At 39.8% G+C, this 15,536-nt stretch overlaps 1 protein-coding gene across 1 annotated transcript in view; it reads left to right on the forward strand.

Annotated features, from left to right (window-relative positions):
- Positions 1-12,699, forward strand: part of Rbpj (recombination signal binding protein for immunoglobulin kappa J region) — a 69,188-nt gene extending 56,489 nt beyond the window's left edge. Inside the window, 7 exon segments of the mRNA XM_031342292.1 lie at positions 1,182-1,356; positions 4,640-4,777; positions 5,073-5,185; positions 6,739-6,879; positions 7,867-8,022; positions 8,368-8,471; positions 8,591-12,699. Coding sequence (XP_031198152.1) covers positions 1,182-1,356; positions 4,640-4,777; positions 5,073-5,185; positions 6,739-6,879; positions 7,867-8,022; positions 8,368-8,471; positions 8,591-8,906 — 1,143 coding nt within the window. The 3' untranslated portion in view covers positions 8,907-12,699.
- The last annotated feature ends 2,837 nt before the right edge of the window (positions 12,700-15,536 follow it).

Below are 15,536 nucleotides of genomic sequence, written 5' to 3' on the forward strand. Positions count from 1 at the left end.
GACCAGGCTGGCCTCAAACTCAGAAATCCGCCTGCCTCTGCCTCCCAAGTGCTGCGATTAAAGGCATGTGCCACCACTATCCAGCAGTCATCATTTTTTAACTACAAAAATCAAATAATTGGCTGTAACATTAATTGGTGATTCTGTGAAATGTAAAACTATATAAAACAAACAAAGTAAATATGGATCGCAGTTCTTTTTAAAAGATTTATTTATTTTACGTATATGAGTGCTCTATCTGTAGCACACCTGCATGCCAGAAGACGGCATCAGATCACATTATGTTGGTTGTGAGCCATCATGTGAGTGTTGGGGATTGAACTCCGGTCAGGGCCTCTGGAAGAGTAGACAGTGCTCTTAACCGCTAAGCCATTTCTGTAACCCCAGGATTTTAATTTTTTAAAGTAAATGTTGTAGTCATTTTTGTATATAACTAAAACTCAAGGAATTCAGATTAATGCCTTTGCTGGTAAGCGACTTGTAGACACCTGCAAGGGCCTCTCAGCCTGCGTTGCTTGTTCTGCTGCCCGTTGTCCAGACTTTTAGAAGCCAGTGCATCGATCCCTGTGGATTCTTGCCCACAGTTACACTTGGGAAGACCAAGTCCTCAAGTACTGCCTTGCCCACAGCCAGCAGAGCTTGGCCTCTACATACTTGGATTATTTTCTGTGTAGCTCTTTTGAGTTGACTTAGACAGTGCTCCCAACTGTGCTTTTCCTCTGCTTCCTGTACTAGGTAGACTTGGATTGTCTGGGGAAAAAAATTAAGTTGAGGAACTGGAATAATAAATATAAGTTTTCTAACTACCCTAAGGGCAGCTTTGTTAATGGTTGATGTTTAGCTCCCACAGTTGAACATTGAGGTCCAGATTTAGCACTATCTCCAGGAGGGACTAGGAGATGCTAGACTTAAGTCCAACTTTCTGGACTAAATATCCCCATCTTGGCACATAAGCTGAGTGTGATTTACTGTTGCTGACATTTGTCTTAGGAAGAGGCTGGCCTCTCATGAGCCTGTTTTCCATTCCTCATTGTTTGTTTTGAAAACTTCTTAAAGATTTATCTTAGAGAGTAGTGTTGATATCATTCATGTCCGATCAAATGTAGCTACACCATTCTGAGCTCAGGGTGCATAACCATCAAGGGTTTCCTGCTCTTACCACTTTGTTTTTTCTTCTACAGAACTACTGTACAGCCAAAACATTGTACATATCTGATTCAGACAAGAGAAAGCATTTCATGTTGTCTGTAAAGATGTTCTATGGCAACAGTGATGACATCGGTGTGTTCCTCAGCAAGCGGATAAAGGTCATCTCCAAACCTTCCAAAAAGAAGCAGTCACTGAAAAATGCTGACTGTACGTATGCTCTCGTTCCCTTATTTGTTCCCAGTTCTCACATTCCATGAATGAGACAAGCATTTTGAAATTTAAGGGTTGTTCTGTCAGTAGCCATTCATTGTTATCTACTAGTTTTTGGCCTTACTGTATTTTAAATGTAAGTATAAATGGGAATTGTCTGGCCTAATGAAGTGATTGAGTCTCAATTATAGTGTTCTGAGATCTCAGTTACTTTATTAGGATTGCTTCAGAGTGGTTTCTTACTGTTTCCAGGGGCATTTGGGGAACTGGAGGGGGTTTTTGTCCCTTTGGTCAGAGTGACTAGGTAGGAAGACAATGCTTTGAGCCAGTAATGCTAACTGTCCTACAGTGCTCAAGATTCCAAAAGCATCAATCTTTTCAGAATGACAGAAATACCCACTTAAAAAAGTGTGCTCTGGGAAACCAGGTAAGCCACTAAACGGAATATCTAAAGGGCTCCAAGGCCGAAACTCCTGTTTCATTGGCAGATTGATAACTATCAAGGTTGTGTACTGTCTGTGTGAGTCTACATTTCTTTTTTTTTTCCCAATTATTTATTTTATGTATATGAGTACACATTATAGCTGTCTACAGACACACCAGAAGAGGGCATCAGATCCCATTACAGATGGTTGTGAGCCACCATGTGGTCCCTGGGAATTGAGCTCAGGACCTCTGGAAGAGCAGTCAGTGCTCTTAACCACTGAGCCATCTCTCCAGCCCAGTGAGTCTATATTTCAACATACTTGAACTTGGTTGTCTGGCTTTCTTCTCTTACATTTGTCATTGAATAAATTTGAAATGTATATAAAAGGAAGAGGGCAGCCTGATGCAGCTGTCTCCCCTCCCACAGCAGTTTCATGGCTCTGTTCTATGGTCGCTGACACCAGCAGTGCCCCTTCCCTTTCTAACCACTGTACTGTGTGCATGACAGTTGTCAGCATCCTGTCCTTCAACTCATTTCTGTAGTAGTGGCTCTTTTTGAGACAGAGTTTCTCTGCATAGCCCTGGCTGTCCTGGCCTCGAACTCAGAAATCCACCTGTCTCTGCCTCCTAAATGCTGCTGTTAAAGGCATGCGCCACCACCACCCGGCTAGTAGTGACTCTTAGTGCTTGGCTTTTGGTTTTTAAGCATCATATCCCTTTAATGTCATTTAACATTTATTCCATGAGTAGATTAATCATATTATCTCAGCAATGGCTCTTTTATAATCACTGTACTGGTTTGTTCCATTTGTAGTTGTCATGTTCAAACATAAAATTAAATAAAACCTGTAAGTTTAATCTGTGATAGTTTTTCTGTTCTTGTCTCCCTACCCCCTTTGATATCAGTTAGTAGTTGAAGAAATGGGGTTATTTTAAATCTGGTGGAATTTCCATATTCGGGATTTGACTGGTCCCATGTTTATCTGCCTTAGTTTTTCCATGGCCTGGTGACTAAAGACTTTTAAAATTAGCTGGGCATTTCACTAGTTAGAAATCATAGAACATCTGGTTATGCCTTCTTTTTGTCATGTTAAGACTGTAGTTAAGTTCAACAGTTTGTTTAATTTACTCTTAAGGCTCCTGAGCAACTGGTAAACCAGTGTTTAGTGACTATGACTTCATTAAAGTACACAAAGTACTGAGTTTCTACTTCTTCTATTTCTAATTTCCACATATTTAGACAAAGGGTTTATCAATGAATAACTTCAACATACAACTACTTGATTTAATGTAGCCAACAGACAGGTTAGATAAACGATTGATTGGTTACTAATTTGTAGAATAACATTTGTGTTATTATGTTATGATTTACAGAATAATATTTGTGTTATATAAATCAGTAGTATTTGATAGTGTCCTGTGATATTAGAAAATGTCATTTCTTAGCCTTTGTAGTCAACTGGATAAATTTGTGTACTTTTATGGCATTCATGTGCACAAACACACACACGCATTTCCACTCAGTCTTTATTTAAGTGTATTTAATATTATAGGAGGAAAAGCAAACACGATTACTCAGTAAATGCAAACCCTAACTCGAGTAGTGACCCTAATTTCAGACCAGTCTTATTTCATCCTAAGCTATTATTCTTCATTGTAGTCTGCTTGCCTTTGTACTTATTTTTAAAAATGTTTGATGCAATCCCAGACATTTTGCATCATATGAAAATACTACTATGTGTGTATAATAAAAAATGGAATGGGAGGCTCTTTCATTTTATTTTAAGTTCTTTGATTTTGTTTGTATTGATAGTTTGTAATGCAAAGAACTTGTTACATTTTTAGGATTTTTTTTACATAGATAATATTTTTCATATCTGAAGTACATCTTTATTTTAAAATTTTACTCATAAATTATAAAAGAAGTATTGCTTTTCATATAATACAATACTTTATGCCACTTGAGAGATAGTAGAATTCCCTAAAATCATAATGCAGTGGCACTGGCTGTCTTCTTTGGTAAATATCCTAGAGACCTTTTTATACATATTTCACAGGATTGGATGATAGCACATGGGGGCACTCTTGCACTGTTGCTTAGTAGGACCGCAGTGTATAGAGTGTCTCATAGTTGGCCTTTTCATTCAGTAGTATCACAGGAATCTATGTATACATAATTTAAATGGTTGAGTGTTACTTTAATGAAGTATCTAGCATTAAGCATGTGTTGTTTTTAAGCTAGTTTTCCATCTAATCATCACTACATTGAATGTTCTGTGTCACTGTCTGAGTGTGATGTTGACTTCTGGGAAGGCTGGGTGATGATTACAAGAAAGTTCTTTGTATTATTTTTCTTTTAACTTATGCGTTTTGGAAAGCCTAAACTAACTTAAAATGAAATTAATTAAAATGAGATAAAACTAGTAAAAAAAATTTAAAACCCATTTTTATGTCATTATCTTGATAATACTATAAAGAGATAGTCCTTGGTTTTTTGTTTGTTTGTTTGTCTAACTATCCCTTATCGTGGAAGGCTAAAATGTTTGTCACCAGAATCTGTTTGGGGTTTTTTTGTTGTTTTTTTGTTTTTGTTTTTGTTTTTTTGAGACAGGGTTTCTCTTTGTAGCCCTGGCTGTCCTGGAACTCATTCTGTAGACCAGGCTGGCCTCAAACTCAAGAAATCTGCCTGCCTCTGCCTCTCAAGTGCTGGGATTAAAAGCCTGTGCCACCACCGCCCAGCCCAGAATCTGTTTGTTATTCGCATTATTGTAAAAAATACTATAATTTGCCAAGCAAAAGCCCCTTGTGAACTCCTTCCCTGTCCATTTAAATAAGAATCCTCCTGTCTTTTCAGTGTGCATTGCCTCAGGAACAAAGGTGGCATTGTTTAATCGACTTCGATCCCAGACTGTTAGTACCAGATACCTGCATGTAGAAGGAGGAAATTTCCATGCTAGTTCACAACAGTGGGGAGCATTTTACATTCATCTCTGTAAGTATAAAATGTACATTTGATATTTTTAGTGTGAAAATAATATATCCTCTTACTTGGGATAAAAAACATATGAATATATTAAGTTGTTATTTTCTTTTTGGTTTTTTCGAGACAGGGTTTCTCTTTATAGCGTTGGCTGTCCTGGAACTCACTCTGTAGACCAGGCTGGCCTCGAACTCAGTACTAGGATTAAAGGCATATGCCACCACTGCCCGGCCAAGTTGTTATTTTCTTAAGCATATACTAAATCTTAAAGGATACCCATTTGGTCTGTTTTTCACACCCACTGTAGTGGACGATGATGAGTCAGAAGGAGAGGAGTTCACGGTTAGAGATGGCTACATCCATTACGGACAGACTGTCAAGCTTGTGTGCTCAGTTACTGGCATGGCACTCCCAAGATTGGTAAGACTTGACTCTGCTTTAATGAATATGAGATAAAAACAATCAAGGAAAGGTAGAAAATGTAGCTCAGTTTTTATGTTTTTAGTATGGAAATGCAATGTCCTTCTAATTCCTATTAGCTATTGGCTCAGTCCAGAAGTGCTCTGTGTTACAAGCGAGTTACTGATGTCGGTCTCCTATACTATTTTAATGAATTTGGTGTGGGTTTCTTTTTTGGTTGTGTGTTTGTCATTTGTTTCTTTATGATGGTGCAGATAATACACTGTATTTGTATGTTGCCAGCTATATCTGAATGTAAGACCAAGCTTTCACTAGCCTGGAAATACAAGAATAATCATTCTATTATGTAACTTGAATAAGATATTTGTTTAAAATTAGGTAGGAGCGTTGGTATTTCTTACCTTAGGAACAATGCACAGGATGGGCCTTCTGTTCATCAGGTAGTGAAACTCTGTAAGGCATTATTTTTCCCTTAAGTGGAAAAAAATTTCAAACTTGTGCTTTTCATAAGGTAAGCTTAAGATAGATACTCAGTATCATAAGGGAAATGTGAGTAGGGTGACATGGGAGGGCACTGTGAAGGTTTGTTAGAGCGGGTGTGGTTCCAGAAGAACAGCCACGTGAGGCCCTTCATGAGTTCTGAAATACTGCGGAGAAGAAATGCTTGAGGGTCACCTACCTTGGAGGTTCTTGGTGGCCTTGGAAAGCAGTTACAAAGGAAACTTTGGGACAAAATGTCATAGGACAATGGTTCTGTTGGTTGAAACCCCTTTGGGAGGGTTGAACACCAGTTATCTTGCATGTCAGATATTTGTATTACGGTTCATAACTAGCAAAATTCATATGAAGTAGCAACAAAAATAATATTACAATTGGGAGTTGAGAGCCACTGGTCTAGATTGTAAAAGTTGTGGAATATTGAAAGAACCCGCTCTAGGCTCATCTCTCAGCTATTAACATTTTTAAGGGCTTTGCCACTTCCCTGATCCCATTTTCTGATGAGCATGTTAGTCTTAAAATATGTTAATATTTAATCCCATTATAATTTCTGCTCTGACTAGCACACTCAATAGTTGTCTGATGTGGATGTTTTCCTATGGTATTTAATTTATATATTAATGAAAAGATTATTAGAACCTACCAATCAAAATACTTCTGTTTATTAGCAGTATTCACAACATTAAATAATTTTTTAGAAATACAGAATATCAAGCCTCAAACAAATCATGGTGGGCAAGGCATTTTAGTCAAGAACTTAGACAATTCTTGTATGCATTAATTCTTAAAAAAATACTAGTCTAGACAATAGATGACTGCCTGCCCTATTTTTTTAAAATGTATTCTTTGAAAGGATGTTCTGATACTTTTTATACATGTAATACATGTTTATAAGATACAGAAAGACTTATTTCTAACATTGTTTATAAATGTTTCTTAATGTGTAGGTATAGGATAAATGACTAATGTTATGTAGTATATACTGTGGTCTGTAACAGTATACAAAATAAAGACTGCATGTGGATAACTGACTTTTTAAAATTGTTGAACTACAGATAATCAGGAAAGTTGATAAGCAGACAGCATTACTGGATGCAGACGACCCTGTATCACAACTCCACAAATGTGCATTTTACCTTAAGGATACAGAAAGAATGTACTTGTGCCTTTCTCAAGAAAGAATAATCCAATTTCAGGTATGTTATAAAATGACCACTGAAATCCAAACTATACAAATAGGACAGGTGTTGCTGCTCAGTGATGAATGCCTGCATGGCCCTCCATTCAGTCCGCAGCATTGCAGAATGGTAATGGCTCATGAAAATGTACTGAAAAACTAATTATATCCACATACAGGAAGCTGGGTTTATATGTTAACTTAGGTTAGTTGGTTCTTAACACACTGCCTTCAAGCATGTCCATGATCCTGCCTCAAAGAACTCAAGACTATGAGAGTATTCTTAGAGAAGCTGTTTACAGGAAGTTCCAGGATTCTTAACCTGGCATTCAGAGAGCCTTGGAACACAGTGGAGCACTGGTATTCAGTGAGTCCTCCAAAAATGGTGTGTTGGGGGGTGGGGTGTGTGTGTGTGTGTTTGTGTCCGCTTTATGATGTGGAATGATGCTATAATAGGATTGCTGTGGGTTCGTGCTGAACTCTTTATAAACTGCTGTTGGAGAGGCATGGCTCTATCCCACACTAGTGGGTGACCTGATCCCAGGTCGGGGTGTGGGGCTGCGGGTTCAGCCATTGTTTCCTCCTGGAAGTGGCAGAGCTCCTATGAGTTGTGCAGACTTCCAGGTCTCTGGTGATTCTCTTTCATGGTGGGTCTAGTTCTACAGACTTCCAGGTCTCTGGTGGTCCTCTTTCATAGTGGGTCCATTTGCATTTCACATCACAGGAACTGACCTGCCAATGAAGTATAGTAATGCTACACTGTGAGTGATGCCGGGGAGGTGTGACAATACATCACTGAAGTGTTTCTGTTCTAGCAAAAATTACTGCCTGTGGGCTTCTTATTAACATGCCATTTGCATTTGTGTAGCAATTAAGCATATTAGGATATTCCCAGACTGTTCTAAGTTCTCTCCTTGTTAACTCAAGTAGGTGAATGTTACTCGGTAAATTCTCTTGTGTTGCGATATTTATAAAACTCAATATATGGACATTTGTTTTTCTTAAGGCCACTCCATGTCCAAAAGAACAAAATAAAGAAATGATAAACGATGGAGCTTCCTGGACAATCATTAGCACAGATAAGGCAGAGTATACCTTCTATGAGGGAATGGGCCCTGTCCTTGCCCCAGTCACTCCTGTGCCTGTCGTAGAAAGTCTTCAGGTGAGATTGTTTAGTTGGAAGGTGACTTTAGTCTTTATTGTTGTTCTTAGCTATAACTTACCATAAACTTACTTTCTTTTTGTAAATGTTATAATTTGGGTTCTTATTACGTGTACTATTGATAGAAAATAAAAATAGAAGCAGTATGTTTACATTGAAGGAAGCTTAAATCACTTTGAATGTTATCTTGAAGTAGTTTCAGCTAGCTCTGTAGTCATTTAACAGAGATGTTTTATAAATCTGAACTTGTCAACCTTCATGAAAATGAAAGCAAGTATATTACCCAATCTGTGTTCTTCAGTGAAGAGTGAAAAGCTGTCTTAATGTGGTTTCTCTAAATTGCAGTTGAATGGCGGCGGGGACGTAGCAATGCTTGAACTTACAGGACAAAACTTTACTCCAAATTTACGAGTGTGGTTTGGGGATGTAGAAGCGGAAACAATGTACAGGTACCAATAGAGCCTGTTCTGTCACCCAGGGGTTGGGAGGGTGTAGGCACCTGAAATTGTCCTTGCAGAACTATGTTTGCTTTGAAAATGCTTCTAAGTGTTGTGTGTTTCCTCCTCAGATGTGGAGAGAGCATGCTCTGTGTGGTCCCAGACATTTCTGCATTCCGAGAAGGCTGGAGATGGGTCCGGCAGCCAGTCCAGGTTCCAGTAACTTTGGTCCGTAATGATGGAATCATTTACTCCACCAGCCTTACCTTTACCTACACCCCAGAACCAGGGCCAAGGCCACACTGCAGCGCCGCAGGAGCAATTCTCAGAGCCAACTCCAGCCAAGTGCCCACCAGTGAGTCAAACACAAACAGCGAGGGGAATTACACAAATGCCAGCACAAATTCTACCAGTGTCACGTCGTCCACAGCAACCGTGGTGTCCTAACTACCGTCTTTTTGCTGGGACTTAAACTGACTTGAATGCGGCAAAAAGTTGACAGAAAAAGGCAAGGATAAAGTGAAGAATCTCCTGTGGTTTCTTGGGGAAACGTTTTCATACCAGGTGATCTATTCAAAACTGCAGGTGCAGATGGGAAATGCAGAGGCCACAGGAAGATGAACGACATCAAAATGTACAGGCTGTTGGAAATTCAGGTTTTCAGCTGTCTCTCACACACACCCCTTTTTGGTTGTTTTTGGTTTGGTTTTGATTTAATGGTCTGGAAATAGATATGTGGCTGGAGCACAGGTCAAGCTAGAAGACACAAACCTAACAGATTTATGGACCAAGGGACTTGCATAAGCTTTAGTAAAAGGTACATTTTCACCATGCCTTTTTTATATCACAGTATGTAGTACACCTTGTTACCAAACAGGTTGCGCTCCCCACCCTTTGAGGGTTGGCTCTAAAGTACATTCAGGTTCGAGCCTGACCATGCTTGTTCAGTCTGAATACCGAACACTTCTAAGGCTGGAACTTTTTTTAAGCTGAAGTCTTATGACTTTTTCATAAGTTGGAATTATATTTTGATTTCAGCAAGTCAAATTTTGTAAAGGCCTGCATATTTTTTTTAAGATTATATGAAGTCTGCAAAAGCTTTAAAATGCCTCTGCCTTGCCTGCAGTACATGCAATGTATGTTAACTTAGTCTGTTCTCAGATGCTGTTGGTAGCTATTTCTGTGTTTGCCCTTTTTTAAAGAAATGTATTTATAGTGGTAATCTAAGAGATGCTAACAGAGGTTGGTGTGGCCATTTAGTTGTTTCTGAGTTCATGGCACTGAACACCGCCATTTGAAGGCTGTGCGCCTCTGCCTGTTCATCAGTTCATCTGTGTTCCAGGATTTGTTCAGGTTTCCCCTTCCCCCAAATCTTGTACATAACTTGTATTATGTGTAAGTTAAACATTTTATCTTTACTTGGAATGTTCCCAGTGATTAACAGGGTGTTTCCCACCTTGTTGGCAAATGACAAAAAATATCATGAGAATTATTTGCTACCAAGATGGTACCCGTAGGATAAAATGAGGAAAGTCTCTGCAGGATGATTTATTGTATTTTTTTTTTTTTTTTTTTTTTTTTTTTTAGCCTAGCCAGAACATCATTATAATTTTAAACTTAAGACCATAAGATGGCTTTTATTAGATGATAACTAAATATACTGAACTTAGTAGCCAGAAGACAGTATCTTAGAGACAGATAGTTGTAAGTTTATAAAAATACAAATGTAACTTATATTTCCATTTTCCTCTTTGCCCCTTTGTTCATTTTCCCCCAGTAGAAATGTTCTGTCCAGTTTTTTTTTTTTTTCCCCTTTTTAGTTAAGCTTTGCTTGCATTCAGGCTTGTGTGCCAGCCTGTGTGCTAATATTGCCAGTTTTATTTTGTTTCCATCCCTGCACTTTGGTAATGCCTCATTCAGTTTCTTGGGAATTGCAGCAGACTCATTGGGCTACATTTAGTACAAGAACCACATATGTGATGTCAAAAGGACACAGTCTAGTGATGCCATCTTCCTTAAGTAAAAACTACCTCTAGATTGTGGTAAGCTTTTACTGTCCCCTAAAACAGGAGCCACTAGAACCTTACGAATGCAGACTGTAGCTTCTATGGCATTTTCTGGTGTCTTTCTGGCTCTCTGAGCTTCTGAAGTTTTCACGTAGACCCTTAGACTCCCCTGTCAGGACCATTGCTTTCCAGCTTTGCTGCTTTTTCGTCTCGTAGACTGTACCACTGTAAGTGCCACTCTGAACATCTTTAAACAGCCTCCTCCTTGGTTTGTCAAGGGGAAGGCCACCTGTAAAACGTGGTGGTGACAGCCTTCTTATCCACCCCAGGCTGCGCTGTACCAGCTGTTCTAGCCTATTCTCTTCAGATCAGCTGCAGCCCGCCTCCCCACCTGCCTCACCCCTCCAGGCTGTCTCAGTGGTCCAGGGCAGAGCTCACTGTGGCCTTACCTATCCCTGCAGTAACTGTTCTTGGTTTTCCTTCAGATCTGCTTCTTTCCAAGCACCACTTCTCAGTTGCGATTGAAGCAGGACCCTGCGATCTGTTCAGAGCCTGAGCAGTTTGCAGTGCTCTCCTATGCTTTCTGAGGTCCTAGGTTTAGGATTGAGCTAAGTCGTTAACTGAGAACAGATGAGGTGCTTTTGAAGAACAAACTATTCCTTACCCAGCTTTGTAGCTTAAAGTAAGTTTTCAAGTTCATGGCTTTATTAAAATGAACTTTGACTTTTTAAAATGCTTATATCTCATTTCGGTTCTTTTGTTTATTTTAGTAAGAATTGAAACAATTAGACTATAAGTCTTTTTCCTGTTTGTTTATTTTTTACAAAGTTCAAGAATGTAACAATAAAGACATTTTCCTATGGTTCTATGTCAGACTCCTACCACAGAATAGTGTGAACAGATATGTCTGTTTTACCATGTTATTGATAGTTCTTTTGTCAGCTGCTTTTATTAAAAGTCCTTTTTGTGGATTTGTAAATCAATTTCAATATATGATGTATAGGAGTCTTGTTCCCAGTTACTGTGGAATGTTCCCTCCCTGTTGATGCTGTCGCAGATGCTGGTCCTTTATCCTCTTATCTTCTTAGAACCAGGAATTCTTCAGTTGCGGTGTGTGGGTGTATTTTTCCATTCTGTTTAGAGTTGGTCTACACAGCTTCTTAAAACATGTCTAAATGCAGAATCCGAGACCCACCATGTATTTTAGCTCCTTGAATTTGTCAAGAGATTGGAAGGCAGGCCAGAACCTGAAAATGTGGGATGTCCTTTGTACAATTGCAGAGCCGAACACTAGAGGGGTTTTGAACTGCTCTTAAACTGTGGCAGTGTCCTTGTATACAGTTAAATAGCAGAACTGGCTGCCACTCTTCCTGCCACCATCTTAACCCTGCCGGCTTTGTTTCTTCTCTGTGAGGTGATGGGATCAAATCCATCAAGCTTATTTGCCTCAAGCTTATTTGCTAAGACTTTTTGTTTGTTTTTTTATGAGACAAGGGTCTCACCCATGTAGCCCCTCAGGGCATTCTTGAAAGCTCCTGCCTTATCCTCCAGGTCCTGGGGTGCCAGGTGTGGCAGGGTGCCAGTACTGCTTTTGACTTTAGAGAAACTGGTCTGTGACCACAGAGAAGTTCCAATGCAATTTTTAATAACTAATCCACTACTTATTTAATCAAAATCTTTTTTGTGGGGAGAGATTCCTTTTTGAAAGAAAATGTTATTTGATTATTAACCAAGTTAACAGACATTGTTTTCCAAAGCAGCTGTGTTTCTGGTGAGTACTGAACAAATGTGTGATTTTTCTGTGTCACCTTTGATTTATTTTTCAAGCACTGTTACTTGGGATGGATGGTCAGAAACATAATATTTTAGTGTTTCTACTTAACCCTTTCAGGACTGAGCTGTATCGCCTTCTAGTAATTTCTTTAATTTCTTTCTGTGTCGTGATAAATGTTTGCCAGTGTTCAGTACTGTGTCGGTCCAGATGTAGGTTTATGTAAAAAGCTCAGTTTTAGCTTATTTCTTGTACCTTGCAGCATGCTCTACGCGTTCAGTCCTTAAGGGGTTTACTTTACAAACTGTGCACCTGTAAGGGTTATTAGCAATAAGATAGAAAATTGAGCAAGTTTATACCATAATTTTGTAGAAAAAGGAATCTGCTCAGTTCCATATTTCATCCATGAAAACTCTGCAATACGGGCAGTTTCTAGGAATAAATAAAAAGGAGGTGTCAGCCATTGTGAGTGTCTTCTGTGGGGGTGCCCAGTGTGTGTGTGTCATCGCCTTTGACTTCAGATACTTCATAAAGATAAAATTAAATTCTATAGTACAGTTTGTGGACTAGAATTTTGCCTTGTGTTTTACATGACATTGAAGTAATAGTTATGCTAAATTAGTTTCCTTTTCAGTATTTTTAAAAATGATTTTCTTTACTGTGTTAACGATTGGGAGTTGTTACTAAAAGGCTACATCTCTCTAGCCAACCCCAATGAAACCAGAGACTGCTTTTTAGTGAAGGCTTACTTTTCTAGTACAGGGTTGTCTTTTTTTGTCTAGAATACCAAAGAATAAACGTAACAGCAGCCCCCCAAAATAGGGTGAGTATACGTCATGTAATATTAAGACAAAGGATAGAAATTATACAGTTTCAAATCTCAGCTTTAGTGTTCCCCTTACTTCCAAAAAGAGCTGTAAGGAATTGTACTAAAGTAGTTTGCAGTCTTTTCTGAAGCTGTCGTAGCAAAGATTGTCGTAGCAAAGATTGCTCTTAATTCATTATGCCTGTGGCTACAACAGTGCAGAAGGCAAGCCATGTTGCTTTCCATGTACAGTGACATGAGTGTCACAGAGGGGACGCTCAACAAATGGACAAACACCATATAAATGTCCACCACAAAAGAGTTCCTTAAAAACAAGTTTAGTATAGCAGAGAGAGAGAGAGAGAGAGAGAGAGAGAGAGAGAGAGAGAGAGAGAGCGCACTGTTAACATAAAAATGTCCACAAGGTGGCTGGCTTGCCCCAGCCCGGCTAGCAACTAGGACAGAGTCAAGAGAGCTGTGAGAAAGAGCCCCAGGGACCCTGCTGGATTATGCTGCAGCACGCAGGACTCTTGGGCTAGAGGGCAGGATCACTGATATTCCTGAAATAGACGTCCTCAATCCAGACTAAGGTGCTGCTATGTCTGTGGATATAGGAAACATGCCAGACCTTGGTTTCTTAACCAGCTGAGCCTTAAAACATGAAAAGATTCTATAAGTAATGTGCATATACTAAATGCAAATAGGTTATCGTGCAGCTGTTAGAATTATTGTTGACTTTGGGGAAGTGACAAATAAAATCTGATGCTCCGTGAACATCTGCAAGTATGAGTGGAAGGCAGGCACAGCATTGGTATCTTCCTGGCTCAGTGACCTTGGCCCGTGTTTACCGCCCGCTATGTACCCAGGCATCTTTTCTAGCAGTACTGGACCAGAGGGTGACCAGGTTGTTGTTACAGTGCCCTCTTGAGCTGTTTTCTCCTCTTACAAATTCTCAACATAGTATGTATTGTTTCAGAGACATGGTGAAGTTTGGGGAAATAATTGGAGCTTTGAGGACAATTGGCTCTGGCTACTGTTGGGATTTATTGTCCTGAGAGAGCAGTGCCAGTTCATGAGTTGTGAGTGTGCTGGTGGCTGATGGAGTCCAAACAAGTGGTGTGGGTCTTGGGAAGAGCTTCAGCAAAAGGACGTGGGGTTGGGGGAGCATGTATTTACCTAGAAGTGTGGGTATCAGTTTTTTCCCCTCTTGATGTATTTTGTTTGGGAGTCTCATGTAGCCTGGACTAGTCTTAAGTGTACTGTGTAGTTGAGGATAGGCTTGAACACCTGACCCTTCTGCCAAGTGTAATATTACTTCCGGGTATTAATTAAGATTTATCTTCTAGTTAGACTTGGTTAGGATAAGACTAGGATCGTTAAATGTTCTATAATGTTAGGCCCAGAGCTCAGCTAAGGTCCAATCACCCCCAGAAACTACAAGAATGCTGCTACCGTGGCAGATTATGAGTGACACAGACAGCCACGACATCGACTGATTAGCAGTGTTGGAGAGTGGTTCTCACAGCTCTGGAAGTGAAAACTCCAAGCTCAAAGAGCCAGCACAATGGATTCTGGTGAGGTGTCTTTCTGGCTTGCAGATATCCTGTTTGATGGTGTTGTCTCACCAGAGAACAGTCAGTCCACAGGGTCTCATATAGGCAGCGCCTGTAGGGTCTCATTTAACCATAATTTTTTCTGAAGACTCTTGCCTCCAGATAGACATTTAGCAGTCTAAATAAATTATCTGCCTCCTGATGCCATTTGTTTCCTGCATTTTAAATCCTGGTTGATGTCTCTCGTACTTTAAGATGTTGTGTGATCTTGGGCCAAACGGACAAGTAGAGAAGCAGGAGTGGGGGGGAAGGGTAGGGATGCAACTCAGTAGTAGAACGCTTCCCTAGTGTGCTTGATGCCTGTCACACTCTAGTACATCGAGGGAAGAACTTGGCGGGGTAAGTCACATTAATGACCACTTGTAAACAGTGTTACTTCAACAAATTCTACACTGGAATACCTGTTTTAGAGAGGAGACTTTCTGGGGACTGATAGGGAGTTTGCTCAAGGTTAGATTTAAGTTAGCTGGGATGTCAGATTTGCATCAGATCTTCCAGAGACACCCTTGTAAGTAACACACTAAATTTTTTTCCATCATAATTGCCAGAGCTAGGGACCTAGGACTTGACCCCAGCTGGAGTTGTGTCTTCTTTATAGGATCTCCTGTTCTGTTTCAGCCTTAACATCCCCAAGGTGAGGAAACTGGCCTAAACAAGCTGAAGTGTGCTCCTGTCATTGCAGATTCAAAACTGTGTTGGAAACAAAAAGCACTGATCAGTTGTGGTGTCCTGGACTGTTAATATTTAGACCCCTGTCCACATCGTATCCATAAATGAATTCATGTTGAACACATTAGAGAGACTGGTCTTGGGCATCTCAGCACATTCTCTGCCCTCTGAAGATAACAGGCATTCATCAGATACTAACTTGAGCTAGGTGTT

The sequence above is a fragment of the Mastomys coucha genome, unplaced genomic scaffold (genome assembly GCF_008632895.1).
Source record: "Mastomys coucha isolate ucsf_1 unplaced genomic scaffold, UCSF_Mcou_1 pScaffold22, whole genome shotgun sequence".
Classification (NCBI taxonomy): Eukaryota; Metazoa; Chordata; class Mammalia; order Rodentia; family Muridae; genus Mastomys; species Mastomys coucha.